Here is a 27,240-nt window from a genome sequence, read left to right on the forward strand (position 1 = left end):
AAGACACGGCCAACTGCCCACCAAGGAAAAAAGTTTTATTCTACCCTTGATGTCAGAAAGGTGCCTGAGAAGGAAACTGGTGAATCTTTAGGCGAAGGGAATACTCCGGCGTCCTGTGAAGACATTTCTTAAGAAAATAGCTGCAGCTTCAGATCCTAGTTAACCAGCACCTCCGTGGGTGAGATTGGCAAAGGTGCGCTGGGGGGGGGAGTCTCATTAGACCCTTTTACGCTGGCGATCACGTGATTATTTAAAGGGACCATTCAGCTATCATATGCAGTAAAGTGTGAGTGACGGTTGGAGCGTCCCTTCAACATGAGCCAACCTCAAATAGTTAGGTTAGGACAAGACATTCTGGAGCAATCACCATGGAAACTAATGTGATAGTTGTGTTGATTAGACCACAGTGGAAATGAAAATGCCTGTTTTCGGGTAATTTGGTTGTCTTTTGATGTTGTGAATGTATGATTATGCTCTCACTGGATGTAACGGTAGGAAAGGGTGCTTTGGGAAGCTGCGTGTAGCTACTATTTGTCAGTGAGCTGTGAGCGCGCCCCACCCAGATATCTCGAACACTAGATGGCGCTAGAGCACACAGTACTTCTGCTGGCCGTGACGCAGCTAGCGCGCTTTGCTATGGGCCCGCCCCCTCCCGCTGTCACTGCATATTCATGAGCTCTGCTGTGTCCAGTGATTAGTGAGCGCTGCTCTCCCCACCTCTCGTCGAGCTGCTTAATATTGATGAGCCTCGGTAACAGATACACACCCTCGGTGTATGGAGCGACGGGGGCTGTCTATCTGAAGCAATTAAGGAGGGAATGCTAGATCATCAACATCATCTCCATGATGGCGCAGGGCAGAGCTGGGGCTTCCTAGAAGCGCTCCCCGTGGAATGCTTCACCTCGTCCCGTGGAATGTCGGGGGATTACCCGTAGAGTCTTCGTGTTGTCTGCCGTGGAGTGATCCAGGATCCTCTATAGATAGCTGGAAGCTTCGCGTTCGCACCTTGTCACACGAGCCATGGAGCAGGGAGCCGTCGGGATCCCCTTAGTGGGGCCGGCAGAGGAGAAGAAGAGGCGCCCGGTCCCCGACGGGAGCTCAGCTCCGGCCAGTCTCCAACCTCCCCCAGCCGGGTCATCCAGCGCGAACTCCATGCTGCTCCGGAGGAGGCGGCGGCTCAAGAGGAATGTGTCCGCCGCCCCCTCGTCGGCTTCGCAGTGTGCTGCCACCCCCTCCCCCGGGCCTGGTACCCGCAGCCTGGACAGGAAGAGCCTGATGAAGTACAAGCAGTGGGTGCAGCTGCAGCCCCAGGACCGCGAGTGGGTGCGCTCCGAGCTGCGGAGGGGCTGCATTCATGTGTACGAGCGGCACGCCTCCCCCTGTCTCAAGCCGCTGCTCTGCACCCTGGATACCCCGGCAAGCGAGGTTGCAGCCCGCCTCCTCCGGCCGGGGGGAAGCTCGTCGGGTGTTATGAGGGTGCTGGGCCAGGCTCCGAGTGCGGCCGCTGCGCCCGGCGATGTTAAAGCGGAGGCGGCCCCTGGCAGAGAAGCTTGGGTGGGCACTCCTCAGAAAATCACTCGGAGAGACCAGGAGGTGGGCTGCCCGGCCAGTGTGGTGATCGGACTCACTCGGGAATGTTGGGGTGCCGGGGAAGCGCATGGCATCTCCCAGCCCGCGGAGGAAGCGCTGCACCCCAACTCGGACTCTGACAGCCTGAGCCCCACTGTATGCCAGGGGCTGGAGCTCTTCCACTGCGGGGCTGCCTCTTCCACCTCGTCGTCCTCTGTTGAGGAGCTGGCCGGGGAGCCCCCGATCTCCCAGGCGGTGACTGTACCTGCCCAGCCCCTGCCAGCTCTGAAGCAGGGCCACGGGGCCCTCTATGTGCAGCTTCACGGAGAGGGTAGCCGGAGACTGGAGCCGCACGAGAAGCCCCTGCAAGTGCAGAATGACTACCTCTTCCAGCTGGGCTTCAGGGACCTGTGCAGGGTGCAAGAGGAAGGCATGGAGCCCGAAATCGGCTGTCTCGTCCGTTTTTATGCAGGTAGCCATCAGCTGGAGGGTCTCACCTGCGGTAAAGCCTGCGTGATTCATGTGTTGTGGGCGTGGGTGGCACTTAGTGGCACAGCATTGGTGGGCAAGCAGGAGGATCTCTTACTCTTAGCTCATATTAATGCATTGCTTGCCTGGCTCACAAGCTGCAATGGCACAATGTACAGAATATGGAGAGGAGCACTGGGTAAAGCTATGACAGCTCATTGTCATGGTTGGCATTTGTGTCTGATGATTGGCGCATGGTTGGCAGTATGGCTCGCCTTTATTCAGCACTGCGATCGTACAGAATGTCAAAACACGTCCCTGGTTGGATTGCAGCAATTTTGTGCATTAAGTGGTATTAGGATAATTAGACTGGAATATTATGTGGCGCTTGGGGTATTGTTTTAGTACCTTAGGGCTATGTATCTAATCTCCTGCTTCCTACCAGCTACTTTAAACGCTTGATAGCAGAGTTTCTACAGCACTAGCCGTAAGTTTGAAGACTTTGAAAAGTATCTTTTAGGTTACGATCTTAGAAGTAAAATGCGATTGGTCCAAAGTAACTCTTCGATCAGTTCTTGTTCCTCTAAACGTCCTATTAATCTTAAAACACGAAACGCAGATCTGTTCGCTAAAGGGAGTGCTGATAGGAGAGTTGGGGTAACTTCACTACTCCTTGTGTCACATTGGGCATATCTAATCTATAATTGATGCTGTTTTGTGTTAGTGAACAGGTAGCACTCGGCTACCTACCCTCTGTAGCCATATCGGTAGTTGTTGCGGTATTCTCCGAATGGGCACCGGCGTTTACATGCTGAGGCTTTTCCTAAAGTCCCTGTGTTTAGGGTGATATCAAAATGTCAGGGTGTTCTAGACGGTCTAGTAAAAATGGTCATATTGTGAAGCAGACACTAAGGATTTTGATTGCTGTAGCAAGTTATTGGGGGAAGCTGCAGTACGGTGGGCAGCCGCACGTATCCATTAGGCAATGGAAAGTTGACGCATGCAGTCATTCATCAGTGGCACCGAATTAAAAAGGCGTGGATGTGTGAATATATCTGCTGCTTCACAACATCCCTAAAATGTCAAACCCAAGCAAGTACTCTATGCGTGTGATCCTACGTGGACTGGCACAGCCACGGGGTGAAGGCATATTTGTTATGCAAAGATGGGGCAAAGCAGTTGTTGAATTTCTTGGATTCGTTGGGAGAAGTTGTTGAATGGAACAGAGAGAGGATTTGTTGCGTAGATTAGAGTCAAGTGGTGTTCTCTTAAAATGGCTATTATATGCTGTTACTATTTTATTAACAGGTGTGGCATTTTACGTTGGGCAGTATGTTGATCTCAAGTGCAATCAATATTTTCTGCATGTAAGGATGTAATTGGTGAAAAGTGACATGGTTACTGTGACATAAACGTGTAAACCTAGTACGGTTTAACTACACGCTTAGACAGGGTATTGTCGGATATATACGCTAATCCACTTATCCTTCATATTTGCTTACACACGTGAGTATTAAATAACATATATCAACCTATAAAATCTTAGGAAATGAGGCAATAAACACATTATTGATCGAAATGTGGAACTTTTAATTTAAGTAAATGTATCTTGTGGTGAGGGTGGATCGGAGTGCTCCAGATCCCAAATCAATTTCTGGTGCTGCACTCCTCATAGGATATACAATCTCTTCCTTCCTTCCCTCCCCATCCTAAAGTCCTGTGGGAGAGCTGAATCTTACCCCCCCATCTCTCAAAAGGGAAACCACTAAAGTCTGCAAGGGGAGGTAGGAGCCCAAGAGGTCAGGCCACCTCTTAAACCAATGAGGACTGAGGACCTAGCTCCACTGTGACCTTTTAGTGACTTAAGAACAAGTGTACCAATGTGCATGTATCGGTATAAAGTAACATTTGTGAAATAAAAAAAAAAATGGGCAAGCAAATTTAACGTTATAAACATTTTCCCCTAGCTACCAACCAAAAGGCTAGGGCTGGTGGTAAAAGAATAAGGTGCAGCTGAAGGGTCCGGTTGCATCCTTGGGCTTACCAGCTTCATTTTGAAGTGACCAGTCAAGTCTGTCCAAGGTGGACCTTCTGGGGGCTTCAAAGTGTTTCAAGCTGCCTTGACGTTAAGGCCAGAGGAACACGTTTTTTCCCGTCTCCCAGGTACTCACTAGCTCTTGTTGAAACACCGAAGCATTGTGAGGAAGTGAGAAGTGTTGGAGTTTGATTTTCTTTGCAGACATGTTTCACTTCTGTATATTTTTATCTTCGTTCAGAGCTTTATTTTGCTGCGGCTGAGCTAATTACATTATAATAGCCTGGCTTTGTGCTTAGACATTCTGTCAGGATCATTTGTAACAGTTGGGCATCGGTTTTCATCTACTGGCAATGTGAATAATAGTAATGCCCAGTCTGTTTCTGCTTCGCCTTAAGTGTGTTCTACAGAGTGCATACCTGTGTTGGAAATCAAACTTCATCACTGACAAAATTAAATTGACGGGCAAATGTCTTTCATAAAGTTTTACATGTATGTGCCATAGCTCGTTTTCCCCTGTGTGATTTACCAGCAGGGAACAAAGTGTCTCCTACAGTTTCTTTCCTGGTCTTCAGGCTCTAAGGAGTGCTACCAGCCTGAGCTGATGCCTGAAGTGCTATATGCGAAGACAGAGTATTGTTGCAAATACAGATGCCTCTTGCTATGTTTGAGACTGTATTTGGCTTGCAAAATCACATTTAGTAGCGTAAATATTAACTCGTGTCATGCCGCGTGGGTTGGTGCCGTGTGCCGCGGCGATCTGCCAATAGGCTTCCAAGTTGAGACAACTTGCTTCAGAAAAATCCCACGATCTTGGGTAGGTGAGTACACGCAATTGGACAATAACTAAAGTATAAAAACATATGGCGAGAGTACACTTTTTTTTGAGTGGTTTCAGATTCATCTACCTGTTGGGTGTCCCTGGCCTGTAGTGAAGAAACTGATTTCTCCAAACGTTACAGCTTCCTTACTTCGTGCTTCTTGGGCAAATGGCTCATCCATGAGTGTTGTAAGGATCACAGCTCCTGTTGTCTCGTGTATGTTTAGCTGTAGTTTGTTAGTACATTTCTGTACTTTCAAAAAGTGGGGAAGGATATAGCAGCACCCTAGAGAGGGTGAGGACCATTTGCCACCTCACATCGCTCATCTACAGAGCATCACAAAGTGGTCAAGCGGGAGCTTCAGTGAAGGGATGTGCTGCAGTATGTGGTGTGGCAGCCCAAGCGCTTTGTCTGGATTTAGTGACAGTTTGGACTCGCATGCCACGGGGCTACTTTAAGGTGGCAGTTCAGCTTGTGTATAGTACTTATGGCTTCATGTTCACTCAAAGCTTATATTGCAGGTTTGAGTGCTGGTAATTTGTTACCAAATTGGCTAAATTTCATGTTGTGCTGCTGCCCGGTGAATCTGTGTAACATGTCTCTAGAATTGGAAGAATAGAGAGAGTTCCGGAGTTTTTTTTGTTTCCCTTTGGCTTTTATAGCCCGTCCTTTTACTCTGTTACTCATTTGTCTGCATGGCCTGTGCTAATAAAACAGTTTACCCTGCCCTTCCCTGGATGTTTGTCACAGAGGTCGATATGTTTGGAGACGACTCCGACATAACAATGTATAGCTGGAAAAGTGTTTGATCTGACCCAAGGACTGTATTGTTTTACAACAGCGTCCTGAGATAAGAAATGAATAGCTCTTCTTATTACAGCAGGTGAGATAAGTGTCCTGAACAAAAGGAATTCATCATCAGGAATATCTCTGGTTGTTTTTTGTTTTACACGGATGTTTACGTTTTACACGCCTGATTTTACTGCTGACTCGCCGGTCAGCACGGTACATTGTACTAGCACGCTGCTTTATTAGAGGTACCTATACAAATGTACCAGGTTTGCACGTTGCCCGGCCTGAGAATTCGCTGTCACTGTGACATCTGCTCTGTTCTGCATACGCAACGCATTAGAGTTTAGTTTATTCCAGGGACTGCTGAGTGGGGATGAGTGTTTACTTGGCTTTAGTCGCAGATCATTTAATTCTGGAAAATTGAAGTGTTTCTGGAATTTCTTATTTAAATTGTATGCGCCACATTATAATGCGCTTTTTTTTATTATTATTATTACATATATGCATGCGTCTCTTACTATAGACCTCTAATTTGAATTCAGATTGTGGTGCAGTTAGGATTCTCATAATACTGCGTTCACCGTTTTTTAATCACTTGTTTCTGACCTTCCTTAGCTAATATGCTGACTTCTCTCTCTCTCGTTTATTACTACACGCCTTGTCATCTGTTCTGTCTCGGAAGAGTGTCCCGATGTGCTTCGGCATGCGTTATCGAATCGGGGGGGCTGTTCTCTCTGTATTGGGCACAGGGAGGTTGCTGTGACAAGAGAATCAGATCCGTTTTTACGAGACCCATTTGATTAGTCAGTTTTTCATAGCTCACTGTTTGCATATGTTGAGTAACACACAAAAGGCTTGGTGTTCAGTATGGCTCTCGTTTTACTGTAGACTGTTTTGATTTTAGTTTTTTTTTTTTTTTTTTTTTTTGGGGGGGTTTTTTTTGCCAACATTGTTCTAAGAAGAAAACAATCTTTGGTATTGGCCGTGATAATGTTCAAACATTTAAGCCTAAAAAAGGGAAAGAGGGCTTTATCTATCTGCATGCTTCAGCCCTGATTGTGTTCTATGTGAAGAAATCAGGACGCACCTATATTTAGTATAACACCCCCCCTCCCCCCTTTTTGCGACTTTCCAGTTTATCAACTATAAGAAATGGTGTCCATCTCTGATCAGAGCTCGACTCTAAAACCAGCTGACCAGCTGGTATGTCCTGTACTGGGGCTTTAGGGCATGTATAGGTTAAATGCAGAACTTTGCTTGGATCACTGTGCTGTGGCTTTTCAGAGGGCCAGAAGCTTAGATGTCGCTTAAGGGAAGTTCTTCTTTACAGATAAGGTGGTAGATACATGGAACAGTCTCCCAGCAGAAGTTTTTTTTTTTTTTTTTTTTTGTTCTTTCCTGTCTTCAGCAAAGCGAGCCGGTAGCCGGGGGTCATGTCGATTTAATGAACCATTTGCAAACCCACAGCCACGCAGAAAAAGCCACATATCTGTTGTATTTAATCCTTGGACGGTTGGGTCACTTTAAAGGGCCGGGGGCACATTTTATTCTTCCAATCCCCTGCTGTTTGTTTGATTTGCTATCCCTTGAGCCAGTGTAAGTATGGCAGCAGCTGTCACGGAGCCCATTGGCATGCCCGGCCTATTGGTATTCCTTTTCTATTTAGTGTCTGCAGAAGTGAAGAATCTTGTAACTAATCCTACACGCCATCTTGTTTACTGTCAAGTGAGAATGTGCTCATTTCTCTTGGTCAGATCTGCTTTTAACTGTTTAATAACTTGCTGGAGTGCTTCAGACCTACAGATGGCTTCTGTCTATGATTTCATTTGAATAGCTTTCCATGACCTCATACAGTGCATGTTTTCTGAGGACACAGGTAGTATTTTATTTATATATCCTTTTAAACAATCATATAATTATTTAGAAACAAACACAAGGAGGAGACAAAAAGTAATAATTACGAGTATAATCATTACGTAAAGGCGGATCATTAGAATTTGTGCAAAATCTGTTTAGTTGAATAGAACATTTTGTCACTTATTTTTATCCAATTAAACTTGGAGATTTTGACTCCTTGGTAATACGGCGCTCTACGACTAGCTAGATTGCATGTTAATCTAAATGAAACTTAGAACTGAAGTCGGCTTTAGGGGCCTGAATACAATATATTATAAATGTGTATGTGGAACGAAACGTCTGAGCAAAGTTAAGGTTCCAGCATGGAAGAGCATGCGGCTTCTATTTTATGATCCTTGAAGTAGGACAAATGTTACAGCAAAAGGTCATAACACTAGAGGGTCAGAGGTAATAAGGAAGATCTACTTTAATGAGTGGGTAGTAGATAAATGGGACAGCCTCCTAGCAGAAGTGTTAGAGGCTAATACACCAAGGGAATTGAAACATGCAGGGAGTAGACCTAAAGCCCAATCTATGAATCTGTCAAGACTAAGGACTGATTAAGGTTTGAGTCTTTATAGTAGGCTTGATGGGCTAAGCAGATTCTTATCTGCTGTCAAAGTATCTGTTTCTTGGATTGAGGGAGTTAATGGTGGTAGTTGACATGCTAACATTTGATCAAGTGAATAAAGAAATACATCCGTTGGTAATTGACGCACAAGTTCCTGTAGTTAAGGGTTGCAAACCGGCCATGGTCTTCGCGTATCTCACCTTGAGCAATTAAAAATGAATCTACTTGTTTTTAAGCAGAGATATAAAGAATTCCTGGGATGAGTTGTGTCGTAGCACATTCAAGGCAGAGCTGGAGAAATAGCCGATGCCAGGTAGCCAGAGTTTTGAAACTTTGCCTTTTGGCCGTGACCTTTTTTAGTTCTGTCTCTGGAACCTTGTGTAGAGTTTCGGTACACGTGCACACATGCCCAATATTGCACAAGCAGAAAACCTGACCGGTGTCAACTGGCAGCTGCCGGCTAAAACAATGACCAAAAAAGTAAAAGAAATAAGCTCTTATTGCCTACAAATATAAAGTTTTCCATTTTAGAGCTCCTGCCTTTTCTCACAATGCACGACTTTGTCAGCTTCTCAGACTCCAGGCTAACTGGATTAGGGACATGTACCTACTGAAAAGCAGACCCGTGGAGGCTCTACTCGCCTTGCTTGCAGACCATCGTGTTTCAGGATGCTAGTGGGTACTTGTTGACCCCTTTGGTCAGAAGTAAAGGCCCTGAACTCACACTGAAACTGCACTGATCAGATGTATTTAACGTTGGTCATTTCAGCATACTGCCCAACACCTCCTCCTTTAGACTTTATGAAGGAGAAAGATCCTGGACTTAAGTGGAACCATAGGCTATGGCAATGCGTATGAGCACATTTTATGGGCTTGTTTCTGGAGGCCAAAAAGGTGGTTAGAGAAATATATACGTACGGTGTGGAAATCAGGGCATGATTTTGAGCGTGTGGTTTGTGTTTCACGTGTTGTGTTGTGAAGGGGAGTATTTTGTGCAGTCTCATTCTTGTGTCCGCCTGACATCAGCTGTTATGGTACAGAAACGGAATTAGGTTTCCAAATACCCGACACTTGTTGTTGCAGGGATTAAATGTATCCCTTTTCGGTTTTACTCCGTATTGGGCGGTTTTGTTTCTTCTAACACATGTTGGAAATCTACTCAGAAGCCATGTATTTGTTTCTATACGTTGTGTTTCCTCTGGGGGTTTTACAGCAGTTGTCTGCTTATAAAGTACTTGTCCCCTCAAATGAACCTTTTTATTATTGCCTTATTCAAGGCCGAGCTACAAAAAAATGTCTCAAGTAGCCATGGTTCCTAAAAATGTAACAGCTGCTGTCGGCAATTTAGTGCTGTTTTAAATTGATAGATGCATTTAGAAAATACATTATCAAGTCTTGAGACTTGAAGAAATGGTTCTTAGCAGGATGAGCAGAGAAGAAATGGAATTAAAGGAAGGCTCAAATACAACTGAACTGTTCATTTATATTAACCCTGTCAGCTTCCCACGGCTGTACTGCCAGTGTTTAAAAGGACAGCAATTCCACACCGAGTTCACTTTGTGTAGGCCGTGGCATAGTGAATGAACAGTATGAGCTGGCAGGGATTTGGAAATTTCCAGTGTCATGGTGGAAATGGTATAGAGCTGCATTGTTTGTCTTGGAAGAGTACAGAGATCTTGGACAGGAGTCAACTTTTATCCCAGACCTTGGGAGGAAAGCAAGCATGCCAGCGAAAAAATGGTGGCCACATGTTTTTTTTTTGTTTGTTTGTTTTGTTCACCGATGTCTTAGTGAAATCTGTACATCATTCCTCCGTGTCATTCTTACCAGACTTCCTGACAGTTGGCAGTACTAGGTGTCTCGTATGCACTCCTGGGTTCCCGGTATCTAGCTTTTACTTGGTTCACCAGCGAGCCCAGCAACATACTCATACTGCCATGTTCTCCTAGGCAGGCTTGGGTGCCAAGATGAGCAGCTTAGCATCTCTGGAAACACAGAGATGTTGGTGGGACTTTGTGTAGAAAAACAAATCTGCTTTGCTAACGCTATCGTTTTAGCGATCAATACCACAATATAAAACACCTATTGTGTTAAGGAGAGGGCAATTCACAAGAAAAATGGCTAACGATAAAGTTATGCAATGTTTTCTCTACTGGAGCCTCTTAATTTTGTTTAAACATCTTGCTCATTTGTGGGAGGGAACGGTTGCAAGAGAAATGGGGAGAGAAAAAGAATTGGAAAAATATAAACACCGCACTGCTTCCTGCATTTCAATGAGCGCAGAGAGATTCCCGCGTTCAGAAAGACATGAATAGACTTGGCAGTGAGTCAGACTTCATGCAAGCCTGTGAATGATCACGATTCAGCTTCCTGATGGCTACAAATCAAAGCATTTCTAAGACCCCCAGAAGCGGACAGCAATAACTGCCTCCGCTTTTTTCCTTCGATAACTTCACAGCATATGGAACAATGGCTTGGCAAAGATCTCCCAATGGAAAAAATGAACCAATAGCATGAAACGCCAGGAGCCTGTATGGCAATGCGATAACTTATGATGCACATACCAGGAGTCAGTAGATGCCAGCCCCTGTGTATTGGGTGGGTGCTGGGCATCGATGTCTGGATATAGTCTGTTTTGTATGGAAACCAACTAGGGGTTTCACTTAGTAACTCGATTATCTAACTGTGCTGGTAGGGTCCATGGCCTTTATTTATCAGGATGGTCAACCATTTTATGAAAACCACTGTTATTGATGAACAGCAGTGTAAAATCCGCTCCTGCCAGTTATATCATAAGACCAAAACCCGCTGTTGTAGAATTGTATTTCTCTTTGTGTTGCCCAGTTTCCTTGTATGTAAAATTACATTCAGCAGGAACTGGGTTGTTGCAAGCTTGGGAGAACTGTTAGGCTTTTCTTCCTATTGGCTTTCTTCCCAAGCTGGGCCTGTGTCGCCAGGTTAGTCTGCTATTAGTACCAATCAGAGATGTCACACAGATTATGTGCGTAAAGCTATTTGTCAGTTTCACAGTGCTCCACATTGGAATAATTAGGAATTCTTTGCCTAAGGCCCTGTAGCTTTTTTTTTTGTTTTAGTTCACGATAGGTGGTGTGTCGTATATGAGATGTGATGGAAGTTCAGGCTCTGGGCATGTCACTCATTTTGTTAAACACCAGTAAGCCCCGCTTCCTCTCCGGTATGCAGTGTTTATTTTGCAGGCTAAGCTCAGGAAGTAATCCAGAATATCTACATGTCTATATAGCTGAAAATCTCCCATGCAAGTCACTGTGGAAAATGTTGTGTTACATTTGCTTTGTGTTATGTGTTAGGGATAGTACAAGGACACTGTAGTCTGTAACAATGCTTGTGGGGAGCCTTTGGTGCCTATAGAAAATTCTACTGAAATGTATACCACTAAAATTCTCTGTAGATGACTTCTTCCGGTGTATGTGGACCAGGGGCTGGCTGGCCCAGTGGGATTGCTCAGAAATGGCCAGTCCAGGTCAGACTGTCTTTGTGACCAAATTGGACTTGCGCGGCAAGTCAGGAACACAGCAGGGTGATGTAATGCGATGTTATGTGACCCAGTGGTGAAAGCAGCGTCCGGAGAGAAAGCTGCCAGTGAGTTAATGGGGGGTGCTAGAGGGAGCGAACGAGAGTAAGTATGTCTGTGTGTTGTGATGCATTTGTGGGAGGGGTTGTATGTGTTAGCAACTTAGCATGAGCGTATGTTAGTGTTAGTGTGTGTATATAATATAGTATGCATGTGTACCATTGTGTATGTTGGGGAGGCAAGAGGCTGATGGGGCCAGAAGGTGGCGGCCCTCTCCTGATGTTTTGTTTTTGCAAAAATATGTCAATGCCAATGATTCAGTATGTAGAATATATGGGTGCTTATAACAATGATTTTGTTATAAATAACATGCGGGAATATTCTCCTCTGGTGTGCGTACCCTTCAAACACACCAAACACTTGTTTTATTGAATATGTCAATGTCTGACAACTGTTGGGTGCACCTGAAATGTCAAGTATGTACAAGCCATGTGCACTGAATCATTATTTACATACTGGAAATTTACTGGATGTGCAGAGTATGCAAGGCAGGCTAAGCACTGCTAATCAATTGTTAATTGCTTGATAACCACTTGAGTAGTGTTTTTTTTGAAGGCGGCTCCACCATTCCAGGTTACTTTACTAATTCTCGTCCACAACAGTTGTCACACGTACAAGCTTGAAAACTCAATTATCTGAAGAATAAGTAAAAATCCAGCAGTGGTCATTTAAGTGGATACTTATGCAAAACGTACCTACTTTGTTAGAATAGGTCAGTAGTTGGGAGGTGGAAGGAGTGCAAAAATAAAGCCCAGAGGACAGACAGAGCTGTGAGAGAGACAATACATACATTTACTACAGAGTTCTTACCCTTTCACTTGGGCTGTGCGCATAATTGATTTCTCTTTTCATTGTTGTGCTCAGAACTCAATTAACATGGGCCTCCAGAGACTGTGGACAGAGTGAATATGAGATCTACTGGGCAGGCAGCCAGCCTCTGATGTCACCAGTGTCAGGCCGACTCATCCAAAATCTGCACCTTGTTATAGCTTTTTATAAATTACGGGAACCCTGAAGATCCTATCTCCCTACATGAAAATAGAATAAAATAACATTCATTAAAAAAAAATCCTCGTCTAGGCTGACCATAGAGAGACAATAGTCTTAAACCAAAAGAAAATGTTATCCGGATGCCTTACCAGCAAAAGATATGACGCACTGAACAGAGTAAGCCATCTGCTCCCGAACAGTTCCTATATTTTTTAGGGGGAAAAATCATGCGTGTCCAATCTAGACAGGTCTTGTGGATCCAGCCTGGGTGCCAGGGCTGGCCTTTGGGGTGTGTGACCTGTGATCCATGTCTGTGCTTCAGGGTTTCATGCATTATATATTTGTTCTATACCCTCAATGTTCAGTTTTCATGCTATTTTTCTCCCCCCCCCCCATTGATCTATACCACCAGGTCTGTTTCCTTGTGTTAATTATTTGATCTATGCCTGAACTGCATGAGGGAGGAAAAGAGGTGTGGCACAGTGAAGTGGTGACAAAGGGGGTTAATGGGCTGGCACACTTTGGCTATGCACATCTAAGGCCGGCCCTGATCGCCACTTGAGTGTCTGTTTTGGGTCACTTGCCAGACCCACACCTTCATTTACTATTCGAGTGACACAGGATTACACTCCTGCCCTATGCCTGTGGAGTGAGGATAGAAGGAAGGGGGAGGGTGTGCTTGCATGCTAGGGAACGTTGGAAGGGTGTTCAAGCCCTGTATGGGATCTAGGGTGTTTCTATAGTCCTCGGTTTCAATGCACTTTTCTATCTCCATACAGTATTAACTATTTAGGACACACTAATTCGTGATAGCATGTGTGTGATATACACACTTTACTGTGCTTTCTAATATAGAAAATGGTACACCTTTGCACATTCAGATTAACGTGGACATGTGTAGATGAATGCACAGGTATGAAAGATGCAATAAAACTATGTACACTGTGAATTAACACTGCAATATAGAGGTGCTCAAGCATGGGTTAATCCGTAGCCTACTTTTTTTATTTTCTGCATAAATTATGCTCTTGCTTTATTTTTTTCCCTTTTTTACATTTATTCGGGAGCCTGACTTCTGGAGAAATCCTCTTTAATTCATCTTCTCTAATACCCTGCTGCTTAAGTCAGCCCTGAAAAAGATCCATTCTGCTTCTCTCAGCTGGGCACACACACCACTGCCTGGCATGCCATAAATTGGCCTGCAGACACTAAACTCTACAGCTATGGAGGATGTCTTACTTTTAGGAAGCGGTCATCAGAGATGCAGACGCTTCCATTCTGGAGATTATTGCAGTTTACTTTCTCTGATTTGACTGTCACTTCCATTTTTTCCTCCGATTGGGATTCTTCAACAGGGTTCCCCAGGCTTAACTTCTGAGATATAGAGCACTTGTGGGAGTGAATAGTCAGGTGGGGACCATAAGTCTGTGGCACACGTGACCGTGTTGGTATCGCTTATCTCGCTGTGCACCTTGTAGATGAGGTACAAAGTTCAAGGAGTTGTGTTTTTTTGTTTGTTTTTTTTTTTTTTAAAAAACCTTTTTCCTTTCAGTGGATACTTGGAAGACACGGGCTGTTTCACACTGATAATGTATATGGATTAACATGCTGTGTTCAGTAGCCATTTCATCTAAATATGATTCTGGATTACAAACTTGGTTTGCACGTGATCTCTTCCTGGAATGAAAAAATAGAACAGAACTGGCAAGAGAGAAAAATGCCTCCTCCGCCAGAACAATAAAAGGAGCAACAACAACAATAATAATAAAAGGAAGAACTGCTCATATTTAAAGTTCATATTGTTTTATCTTCTGCGTGGACTTCTTATTTTTTCTTAGATGCATTGTTTGTGGGTAATTAGATTAAGTTTAGCTTGTTTTATATTTTAATTAGCATTGGGAAGATTTTACTGTGTCACTAGCTTACTGGTGCAGTAGCGTTCAGCAGTGATGTTTACCTGGGGCGATGCAGGTGTAATAAGCTCTCATTCCTTTACCCAAATGCCTTCACACAACAAAATATTTCAGGAATGAGACAAATCCTGCTGGTGCAACAATCTCTTATTTTACTAAAGATTTTTACTAGCAAAATAACTGGTTTGTGGAGCTGGCTGTACACTCTTTTTCCCTATGACCAGCAGCATTATAAACTATAAGTAACCCAACGTATCGTCTTTGTATGCAGCGAGAGACGCACGTTGTTACATGGACCAAATGTCCAAATATTCCAGCTGTTTGGCGTTAACATTCCCTAAATGCTGCATCCCTTTGCACCTCTAGTCCCAACACACTTAAAGCAATAAAAGGTATTCTAGGCATTTATATGTTTGCTCTCATGTCTTATAATGCAGAGCTTGACAGATCCCAGGAGCCAGTGGGACATGGCTCCAAGAATTTAAGGTCTGGCTCCTAACTTTTTTTTTTTTTGCCATTTTATAATTTATAGGTGTACCTACAAAACTTTAAGCTGACTCAGATTTGGCCAGCCATGTGTTACTGACACACCAAATGACCAAATATTCTGCTTGTTGTCCTCCATGTGCTGTTCAGAGTTTCTGGTTATTCTTTCTCTAGTCTGTTGTGCAGTTGTTGTATTCCACATTCCCTGTGTTTTCTTGGTAATTGAGAACAGAGGGAGGGATGTCGGCCAAGTGCTTTCATGTTGTTTACTTTTGCTCACCTGCTTCAGATGAGTGCATGTGGCGTTTATACTTTGAGCACCTACAGAAATTATAGTAAATGTCTCCTAAAAGCAATGGGTAGTGGGGCAAAAGCATCCAGTTCTTCATTGTCGGTGTCTGCAAAGTGTATGTAAAATGTGAAAAGCCCCACAGGGTTAAAGTGTCCAGTACTTGAGTTATTGTACGGCATGTGGATTAGCCAGTGACATCCAGTTCGCTGACCTCTTCTGGTATCCTGAAGCTGGCCTCCATCTCTGTGGCATGGCCTTGTGCACCTAAATTATATCAGGGCCTCTTTAGCAACACGTGAAGGATTGACACAAATAACTAACAACTATTTCTAGAAGAACCTTTTCTCCAGTGCTTGCTCGTTAAATTCCTTTGTAACTGCACCCAAGGTTTTCTTTCCCTTATGTAGCTGATATACCCGTGAGACTTGATTGTGATCGTCTGCTGCTTGTTCTGGAAGTCCCATAGTGTGTCCTCTCAACGCAGTCGTGTACACAATTCTTTAAAGGTAGTGGTCCACCTATGCTTTTATTAAATTCGGCAGGGCAACACTGCACTTTCTGTAATTCATAGAAATCATGGAGGTTTTTGTCTCTGCAACACTTGATTATAAGGAGTATGAAAGGCAGGCCATGATATGCTGTTGCCATTGCGTTCCTAATGGGTTTTCTCTCTTCATGTGATTAAACCTTCAGTCCACCGACCTTACTCCAGTCCTCAGTGGATGCAAACAAACCAGGGATTCGTCACTGAAGATAGGACATCAGCAAACGGTGGCCTGTTTGTAGCCCTACATGACTGAAAGTATGTAACACTGGGTATATAGATAGAGATTGTGTAATGTTTTGTCTGAGCGGAGCAGCGTCTTTTACCCGCTGTGTGCTTGACAGGCTTGTAGACCTTTCAATAAGTTGCATTTCTTTATAAAGTCCCAATAAGTATTGGATTATCTCTTGTGTGTTTCCTTTGTTCTGACAGTAGGGCCTTCTGCAGAGTTCACATGTGCAGAGAGCACTAGTCTTTTGACATAAAAATGTTTCTTGAGAAATGGACTAATGTGTTGCTTCTGCTTGAAAAATGTCACTGCTGGGGACCTACTGTATATTTATGCTTTTTTTTTTACATGTTTACAGCCTGGTTTTTATAAAAATATTTCTGCTGAACCAAAAACTTGAGTGCACTTTTTTGCGAATTCAGCCTGGCCTTCATACACTTGTAATGGATGAGATTGAGAGTCAGGACTTTTGTACAGAAACGAGCTTTGGCATATGGCATTTCTTCTTGGAATAGGCTTTCCCATGAGGTCTTGCTGTGCATGGAGAATGGCTTGTATCACTTTAGCGAGCAGGTCATTGGGACCCACGTGTTGCCATTGGAAACCTCTATCTAAATTGTCTTTATAACCCCCAGGGCCTCCAGCTGTTCAGTCCCCTAGAAACGGCTAATGAGACCGTTATAACTGTCAAAAACATCTTTTTCCAGCCTTTTTGTGCTTCAGGTAAATGTGTCGTCATGTAAATTTTATTGCTTTAGTTTATCAGGGCCAGTAGCTCAAGCAAAAGCTCTAATAGGTTTTTGCAAATAAAGCATATCCTTTTCGTCAAATGAGAACTGTCACATACACAGCTCATGTTTTGGGTTTGAGAGCCTTTTGAGCATTAACCTGTACAAGGAAATCATAACTTTCAGGGCAAGTAAAATGGTTACATTGGTTGAAGTTTTATGGCACTAGTAGCTAAACGAAGGCCTGTGATGTTATAAGATGGGTGTGCATATAGTTAAATTGTATGCTGCTTGCTTATTGTTAGACTTCATTCTTGCAGAATGCTTGTTCTTCAAGCTGTGGGTCTGACACAGTGCAGGAGATGTCTACCTGGAAGGAAGATTGCTGTGTAGGCATTGGAAGTCCTATATTCCTTCAGCTGTCAAGAATGCAAAGTGTGTTTGAGGCAGAGAACTGCCAAAGCTTATCGCTTGCCCCTCAACCAGGATTGACTCGAACCATTTGTTTTTACCTGCTTGTGCCATTAAGGAGTTGTAGTAATAGGTGGTAGATGGACATTCAGATCAGGGGAAGGAGGTATTTGCAATTTATGACAGGTCCGTGTTAAGTCAAGGTTCCTATATAAACTAAAATCTATAATGTGTAGCAAGGGAAATTGTATGCATATGTACAGAAATGTCCATAAGGCAGATATCTCTTGTTTTGCCAAACCGTCTTTGTCTAGCGTGTTTTCAGCTCATGCTGTACTGTATCAAACTAGGTCAAGAGTATCGGAGAGCTTGGTGTTGCATTTCTTGTTTTGTTTTCTCGTACAAAGGCTATGAGCGTCCTAATGCTAAAACGATGTAGGCAGTACCGGCAGAGTTCAGGAGAAGGGCAAGACAGCATTATTTATACGTGGCATGGTTAACAGACAGTGTGGCAAAAATTGCTCCATACTTGTTGAATCTCTAAGGCTTAGCAAGTTGCATAAGTGCATTTTATGTTTTATGGATGCCTATGCAAGTCCCATAAGCAGGTCACTGAGAAAGTACATATCTGCATTCACCAAAAAGGCAGCTGGAAGAATAATTTGCAGAAGACTTCTGGCTTCATCTCGCTATATTCTATATGCATTCTGAAGGGCAAACCCGGACAAGTTTCTGCTACAAGAAGGGACAGAGTTGACCCAGACTAATGTTTAGTTTGAGGAGATGTTTAAGAAACCCCACCGATTTAAGTTCTACACTATACAGAACCTCTTCAAAATGTATAGTGACGTTAACGAGTTGAAGGTATACAACTCTTACTTCAAATAACCCCCGTAAAATATGACCTCTGCGCAGTTCTCCACTCTTTTCCTTGATCCCACGTGCATCCCTGGTCGCCGTACGCTTTCAGATCCTCCTCCTTACTCCTCTTGCAGCAGTGTAACGGAAAAGAATTGTTTTTTTGTTTTGATATGGATTTTTTTTTTGGTGTGAAAAGGACTGGAAATTTCCACTAGTACACAATTCCATGATGGAAAACATCCAGCAGACAGACGAAATACGTATTTTTTTTTTATTTTTTTTTTCCCCCCCTCATCTTTAATGAAATATTTCCAGGCCTGGCTTCGAACATGATTAATAGCCTTTCCTTACCATAGGAAACTTCCACACACACAAGGTCCTACTACCAAGAGTGGTCTTGGAAACAAGATGATCTTGTGACAAACCGTTCACAAAGTGAAATGACTTTTACTTGGTTTATTCAGTGTCTCAAATGCCTTAGGTCACAGTTACAAAGCGGAAGTTTAAGTCAAGTAGGCAATAACTAAATTGGCACAATATATAGAACGTAGCTGTGTTTGTGTTTCCAGGTACACAATCTGATTCCATCTTTGATCTTAGCCTGATGAAGTAGCTCTTGCCATGACCGTAACCCGCGGTGGATTTGTTTTCACCTTTACTACCTGGTGTATTTGACGCTTTATAACTCGGAGGTGCTGAATCAACAGGATGGGACAGTTTTATATACCAAGCACAACTTCTTTTTGACACATAGCACATGCTTTTTCTCTTCCTAGAGGATTTGCTACAGGTCGCGCTTTGGGCATGCCATTCTGGAACGATTTTGTATCGTTGTTATTCTCCCTGCGACTGCACTGGTCAACTGGAGTGTCTTACATATATTGCATTCCTATTCTAAATCCAAGCTTGACCCAGAGGCACTTTAATCATAAGAATAGTGCTCAAAGGAAAGTGGAAAATTCAGGAATGCACGTCGCGTGGTCATCCAGTATTTAAATGTATTTGATGTTATAATGAAAGCTTTGCCTCTGTTTCCAAGCCCGCACTGCAGATACGTTTTGGAGTAGGAATAGCTAATCAACGCAGAAACTGGATGACCGTGGGTTAATCTAACAAGTGGAGAAACAGAAAGCGGAATTAATAAGCGTTTCCCTGAATGCATAGCTGCATATTGATGAAGTACTAATTAAATGTGTCAATGACTTGTTGAGCTTGGCCGTATGGAAAGTGTGCAAAGCTGCGTTTCCAGTACACTTTCCATGGTGGAAGTGATGTTGCAAGCGAACTCCTGGAGGACTTCAGAGATAGGCTTCGGTATGCTGGAATGTGTTGGATGCAACAGTCATTAATCCTTCATATAACCAGAGGTGTTACATTCTCATTTTAAAATGTCACTTTGGGGATACAAAGCGCATACAACGTGATTATTTCCATCACTATAGGAGCAAATGGACCATTCCATTGGTTGTTACGGTGAAAAAAAATCATGTGAAGCTAGTCTTCCCGAAACCTCTGACGGTATTTGTGGCATAAATATTTACGTAATTATTTTGCATAAATCTGTGCTTTGGTTTGATCTCCAAAAGGCTTCCCAGTCACAAGGACTAACTTTTCAATTAGCACATATTGGGTAAATATATTTTGTGACTAATTTTCACAGTAAAAGAGAAACTTAACACGGCAGTGCCCTTTTAAGTAATCTGGTATATTAAAAAATAACACACAAGCTGGTGTTTGATTAACAAAAAAAATACTTAATGGCTTTTGTTTTTTTGTGGTAGGTTTACAGTAATTTACATACAATGGGAAGTCAAATTGTTGTTTTGTGATTACCGGGAACATTTGGTTTGTGTGTAAAGTATACTAACAATGCTATGATATGCTTACGGTGCTAATATAGTCATCTCATTAAACTGAGCAGAGTCTTAACCAATATGTTTATGTTGGGTGGTTTCACAGAGCTTTGTTTGATTTTTGTGTATTTAGGGTTGTGCGTCTGTGTCTGTATTGATATAACAGACTGATGACATCACTGAGGAATCACAACAGTTAAATATTACTAAATACGTGAGGAAATACTGTAATTTACAATGTCAGCAATTCATACAGGTTTACTTACGATGTTAAAATTGATATACTTTGTTGGACGTAAATGGAAATGTGAGCCTTCAGGACCCCAGAAGACACTTGAGGCCCCAAGCTTGTGATTGTATGTTTTTTTTTTTTTGTTTTGTTTTTTGTTTTTTTTTCTGTGTTGTCCTAATTGAAAGTATTAACTTATTTTCTCTTGGGCTAGCACATCTTCATTCATTTTTCTTATATTACAAAGCAATTAATTTTGCTGTATGTAGCCTTTGGCTTTATATGCAGTAATAGGGATGTGTGTTAATGGCTGGGCCTACAGAGTATTTTTTTCTTTTCTTTTGTGGATTTTAGTATTTCCTCTTTCTATTTTCAGACCAATTCTATTTTTGAACCAGAAGGTTCATAGGGATATTTGGGAAATAAAAGGCCTTTATCTTCCTGGCAGCATGAAAGGTAGCCTCTGGGAGAGGATGTCCTATTGTTGGAAGAGGTCATACAGGTTTTGAAAATAACTGAGCTAAAATACACTTTAATACTATGCTGGAAGAGAGCAGGACAGAGGTGGTTAAGTGAACTCTGATTTATTGGTATCCTATTGATAAGCCACATCGGTAACTCTTATACCAGGTTTGCCACGTCCCTTACTAGCCTCTTTACCCAGTTAGGGGCCAGAATATGGGATGGATATTTGTTTAAAGGGAACACACTTTCCCTGTACTTTAATGCATATAGTAGCAGAGGGTACCCTTATTCCCCACATGCAGATATTTCTGTGCAAACGCATAGAAGGATTCATTGTTTATGGATTGTACGTATGTGTGGCCAAGCACTTCTTATCAGAACGCATGTGCGGATACACAACACACAGAAAGCACACCCATTGATTTTAGTGTGAGTGATTGCCTGCTTCTAGCAGGCACAACCGGCCAGATCAGGGGTGCTATGCAGCCGCATTGCTAACGATTAGCAAGTTTGTGCAGTTGTTTAAACTCTTGGAAAGCATGGTACACACTTTCATCACAAAATACCCTTCAGGACTGGTTCTAGAGCAGATGAGTCTTTTTTAATTTTTTGGTTTAAAAACAAAAAACCTGGCTTATCTACTTCTAATACCCCGGCTACGAACTCCCCCATTGTCTGCTATTAGCACATGTATAGTGCTTTGACTTGCAGAAAACTTGTTTCTTTGGGAAATAAAAATGTCCAACATATTTAAAATGCTGATTACTATGGCAACAGACAATGCCATTAAAATGGTAACTATGTTTTAAAAAAAAAAGTGTGATTAATCCTCACTGAAAATGTAATGTGCAACACTTCACAGCTTCAGTGTTGCTTTGTGAAAGATCACTTTTGTCCCGTAGGGTTTCTTCAGCTTCCAGAGTATGTTTGCTTAACCCTTCCGACAATATCAAGGTACCTGGAATAGACTCCAGTATTAATAAACACTGTAACTGAATTAAAGAGAACCTGGAATGTGCATTGATCTATCCGAAATAATTTTATAAGTGACCACCAATGTAAAGAAACAAGATGTTAAAAGTAAAAACTTGGTGTGTTTTTTGGTGACCGTGTAGAACCATTGAAGTTTGGGCTAATGATTATCTTTGTAATGTCAAAGGCCAGCAGGCTTACTTTCACATGGGAGTGCTGAGTTCAGGCCGTGCCTTGTTTTTTTCCCTAGTGCTCTCTGCTCTGTTTGGCATCATTACCGATGCCAGTATGTGGTAAGAGAGTCGCCTTATTTGCCCTGCCTAGTAGGTCTTCTCTTCTTAAAAATGACTGTAATGTGCAGTTGTGTATATAATGTGCACCCACTCTTTGTATTCCAAAAACCAAACAAGAGTATTATTTACTGGCTAAAACAGCAAAATGTAGCATTTAGGAAAAGTGATAGATCCACTTTAAGCTGCGTGACTCCAGAGCAACTTGTAATCTTTGTTTTCATCTTGAAGTACTCCTCCCACCCCTACAGCCAGGCACACATTGTAAAGTCATGTTTGTGTTTTTGAGGGACCCTAAACCACCCAAGAGAGGTTGGATAAAGGTCAGAGAAGCAAATTCAATATAACATTACACTAAGCATTAGTGGTGGTATTAATTTTTTCTAATTATTTAATTTACTTGTGACTTGAAAGCTTCCAAATCATTAAAATGGACCAGGCATCGCCTTTGTTTTGATGTAGCTTTCTATGATGATCTGTTGAAGGTTTAAAGAGGCGATGTAATGTATAGATTGTAAAAAGCAGCCACCCGTTTTTAAAGTACTCCAGTAGCTGGAGCAAGTGTGCTTCATGGTATGTTGTGGTGTTTATTATACTAAATCATTTGGGGTTTGTGGCCCTTAAGTCTTAACTTGCACATTCCTGATCTTTCTTAAAGGCTATTAAGGACCAGCATATATCTTCACAATTGCTGGCCCAGAAGTTCTAGTGGCTGCTTGAAGGATAATTGGTTTGATATCGTCATTTACAGCTTATTAATTTAAGTCCCCTTTGCTGTTAAATACTTTATTTAATAAGCCTCCACCGGAACCTGCCTGGAAGCAGGTCGGGAATTTGCAGTGCTGTACAAACTCCTCACGGAGGGGGACTGGTGACTGTAGTCTTGGGGTGCTTGAGTATGTTGGATGATAACTTGTAATGGGTAAGCTTTGGGTCAGAGAACGTTTTGTTGTAATGCATGCTCTGTGCTGCCTTGTAGGCGTTGGCTCTGTCCGTCTTCGGATGTCCATTACAGCCATTCCCGGTTTTCCCTGGGAGCTGTCTGTAGATGTGCTGTAATGCACACTGCTCCTGGGTGGGGTTCTGTTTACAGTCTTAAAGTCACAGTGCGTGTCGAACGCTTTCATCTGACCACACCCTTTCTTCTCCTGAGCCTTAAGATGAATTAAAACTACATAAATTTAAGCAAAAAACTTCACAGGGCCAGCCTCATCCTGCTAATAAGTGCTTATCTGCGTTCAGATCCTTCTCGCGTTGTGCTTTCTTGTCTGTCTGAGGCAGACTATATGAAGTCACACAGCCATTTCATACCATGCCTAAACACATACCACGTTGAGTGTCTACACATGTCCACTGCTCTGGCATGGCGAGATAAAAACATGCATGTTTCTTCTCCCTGAACTTGTAGCTATGAATTTCAGTAACCATATGTATCAACCCCTGGACATTTATGGATCTTACATGCGCCCTCTTACATGCAGCCATCTTGCTAATCAATTTTGTGCCTTTGGATGAATGTTCATTTATGTCTTTGTATAAGTTAGGTTTGATTATGAATGGGATTACTCCTGTAGCAAAGCCAGAGGTTTCTTCTTCTTGTGGCCAGGTGTCTAATGACGTACACCTGTAGCATACAGCCCCAGAAAAATATTTTTTTGTGGCCTGTTGGAAGACCGGCTACGGCTCATATGTTTTTAAATCTGGTTCCTAACCGTTTGTGCCATATTATCTCTATAACTGTACCTCTTTCTGGCTCCTGAAAAAAATATCAAGGAGCCCCCACAGATTTGTTTGTCTAGCTCTCTACTTCTACGCTTACCTGCCCTGTTTTTTTGTATATGCAGTAATATACAATATCCATGCCTGGGTAATATGACTATTGCAGCCCATAGAGCCTTTCATTACCACTCTGTCTGAAGTATGTTTTGTTATATGTATCGGAGGCTAATGAAGCGCTTTTTTAAAAAGCCTCCCACCCCCTTCCCTCACAAAAGTCTGCGCTCTATTGCTAACGCGACTAATCCATTTGGACAAGTAGTATTGAACTCCTGAATAGCTTGTTAGGGAATGCTTGAGTAGCTCTGCTAGTCAAAAATAACATCCTTTTGTTCTGTCAGCCCAGCGGCCTCATCGCAGATGAACAAGTGGGTAAATTGTATTGGATGGGAGGTATACTGTTTTGATTTTGTGCACTAGTCCTGTTCCAAGTAGCCTTGAGTAGAAGTGAATCGACGGTAGTGGAGAAGCTGAAAATATGGGATGGATGAATGTAGCAGAGGAGTTATAAAAGATAGGTGAACAGGAAAACAGACTTGTCAAGTTATTCATGTAGAAGACCACATACCACAAAGTTTATGTAACGCAGAAGAACTCATCGTTTTATACACTTGTCCTGTACGTGTACATAATAGTTCTGTGCTTCAATGTCCCTTTTTTAAATGTCTCGGTGGGTTCTGCAGAGTTCTCGTGTTGCTTCTGCTAGAACACAGGTCGAGCAATTCCATCTGTGTTGGCTTTCATTTATCACTTGGCACTGCGCCCGTTCACTCCATGGGCTGAAGTTCATCTTGGTTTACTTGTTTATACTGTACTCTGACAGATAGAAAATCTTATCGCCCTGCTTGAAAGAGGTGCCCATAACATGCTGAGCTGCAGTTTTTTGCAGACCTGGTTAAGTTCAGTAGTTAGTGTTTCACTTGGCTAATCTCCCGTGTTCTAGCCTTACCACATTTTGTCTACATAACCTCGCGTCATCCAGGTTCGTGTTTACAGTAGAACGCTAGTTCTCTCTAATTAGTCAATTAGAATATGCTAATCGCTAGTTGTTGCAAAATATCTCAGGCTTCTAACAAAACGTGCTTTCATGAAGCGCAGAGAAAGCATAATAGTTCTCAAAGCACTTCATTAAATATCCTGACCTCCTAAAAGAGAAAAAAAGAGTGAAGGTCAGAATGATTAAACATTTAACTATGTAATGAAGCGCTGAGTCGGGTTATGATTTTAGATATTTTATTTCCAGGTTTATATTGTCCCTAGTAGTTGCACATATTATTGACTTTTGGCACCTAAGGTTACTTGCAGTTGGGATGTTGATAGCCTCACCGATTTAAAAACTAAATTCAGGATATGTTCTATCTATAGCACTTTATCTATTTTTTTTTTTTAAAGCAATTGGAACTACTGTGAAATTATTCATGGGTGGTTGGTGTGAATGAGGTTTATTACACCTCAAGAAAAAATATTCATTGCAAGCAAGGGGTTTTAACAGCTTTTGCAAGACCTTTCAGAGTTTATCACGTAGATTCTTTTTCTTCTTCTTCTTCTCCAAAAAGGAAGCTCTTTGCCTGTATGTATAGTGGATGCAGAAATGGTTTGGATATGGACATTGTATCTTAGAACATTGCTGCACATGTAGATGGTCCTAGACTGGCTTAGTACTTTCATTGGCAAAGCCTTGTGGGCCTCCGGGGTTGGGCAATTTTGCCCGGTTGCAATCAAAGTCTTTTTTTTTTTTGTTATGGCGTGTTTTCACTTATAGGTCCTGTTATGCTACATCACTGATTTGTTTCAATGGCTGGCAAATCTATCAGATGTAAACCTTCAGATTATATTGCAGGATCATGTGTACATATGATGAATATAACGTAGGGGTTCGCAGAGTATATTAAATAGTGGTACAAACCTTCAAGTTTTTCCTTCATTGAATCACACGATGTCTTGGAGTTGCCTTCATTATTTTTTGATTAGAGTTGTTCCTATATTTTGAATCCACACATTATATTTCAGTTTACAGTTTCCACGGTTCTCTGGAAAACAATCTGTAGTGCAAATGTCAATTTGCAATATTGCACAAGATTGAATTAGTGCTGAAAGGGTATATTTGTCAGAAATGTTAATTCGGCCAAGACTCGCAGAGCAGCTTCATGAAGTGTTATAGTGTCTTTTGCCACCAGCATCATAAACCACCTTCCATAATGTTTCCATAGCCCGCAAATTCTCTTTTGGAATTTTGGAGTGTGTATGGGGTTAAATATATACATTACACGTCTGGGGCATCTGCAGTGTTTCAGAAACGGTTTTCTGCAAAAGGCATTCTTTAACATGTATTTTTTTTTTTCTCCTTAAACTTAAGGAAAGCCAAATGGAACAAGTATTTCTGAACGAACTCAGCTCTCTGGAACCTACAATGTTCGGAAAGGGAAAATGCAGTTGCCTGTGAACCGTTGGACAAGAAGGCAAGTTATTCTGTGTGGGACATGCCTTATTGTGTCATCGGTGAAGGACAGCCAGGCTGGGAAAATGCACGTACTCCCTCTAATTGGTGGAAAGGTGAGTCTGTTTCTGTTTAATGCTCGATGTGTGCTATTTGGAGAATAAGAAAGACCTTGGAAAATATTGCTTACTTGCCAAGGATCCTTTCTAATAAGTAGTTAGCCTGGGAGTGGCACAGATTAATCCATAAACCCAGCTGCAATGGGTTTGTTTTCCTGATCTCTGAAGAGAAAAAAGTAAGATCTGCCCCTTTGTTTTGTTGATTGAGAAGAAGATGGGTGGCCTTCAGTGTACAAAACCCTATTTGGATGATTTGGTTTCCCATCTAGTAAACTAGTGAGTAAACAGGTGGTGCAGCTGTTCTTGGTCATTTTGGTTAAGTCACCTGTGCAACAAGTGCATAATTTAAATCCCTTTTGTGTTGCCCAAGGGCACACTTTGAAGTTACTGCTTATTTGAATCCGCATTGTGCCAGCTGGATTTTTCTTTGAGAAGAAAAAAATCACACCCTGAGAATGCAAAGCAAACAATATTGCTTGATCTTCATCTCATATGGCTCTCAAATGTTTGATCCATTAGAAGTATGCTAAACCCTGATTTCTAAACCCTGATCAGATGGAATGAGACGGCACAGCCATAGCATAGGAGGCTGTAGTCCTTGCTGTAGGATTTCTAGAGCATGCACTACAGCCTCCTATGCCATGGTTGTGCCATTTCATTCCATCTGATGTAACCTTAGCTGGCATTTCTGTGTGTTTTTTTTGAGTCTAGGAGCAGAGTGCCTGATTTAATGCAAATGTTGCCTCCAGTACTATTTTAAAAAGGATACCTGCTGGGGAGTTGACGGCTCAGGACATAAGCTTTGATTTGAAGCTGTGGGTAGCTATGTACGCTGCAGCGGTATTCACCCAAATCCGGTTTGTGCGCTATTCTCATGGTG

General features: G+C 42.4%; 1 protein-coding gene across 1 annotated transcript in view; it reads left to right on the forward strand.

Annotated features, from left to right (window-relative positions):
- Positions 1-410: 410 nt before the first annotated feature.
- PHLPP1 (PH domain and leucine rich repeat protein phosphatase 1) overlaps positions 411-27,240 on the forward strand; it is a 59,560-nt gene continuing 32,730 nt past the window's right edge. The window contains exons 1-2 of the mRNA XM_053466213.1: positions 411-2,041; positions 26,161-26,357. Coding sequence (XP_053322188.1) covers positions 1,021-2,041; positions 26,161-26,357 — 1,218 coding nt within the window. The 5' untranslated portion in view covers positions 411-1,020. The remainder of the gene's footprint in view (positions 2,042-26,160; positions 26,358-27,240) is intronic.

The sequence above is a fragment of the Spea bombifrons genome, chromosome 5 (genome assembly GCF_027358695.1).
Source record: "Spea bombifrons isolate aSpeBom1 chromosome 5, aSpeBom1.2.pri, whole genome shotgun sequence".
Classification (NCBI taxonomy): Eukaryota; Metazoa; Chordata; class Amphibia; order Anura; family Pelobatidae; genus Spea; species Spea bombifrons.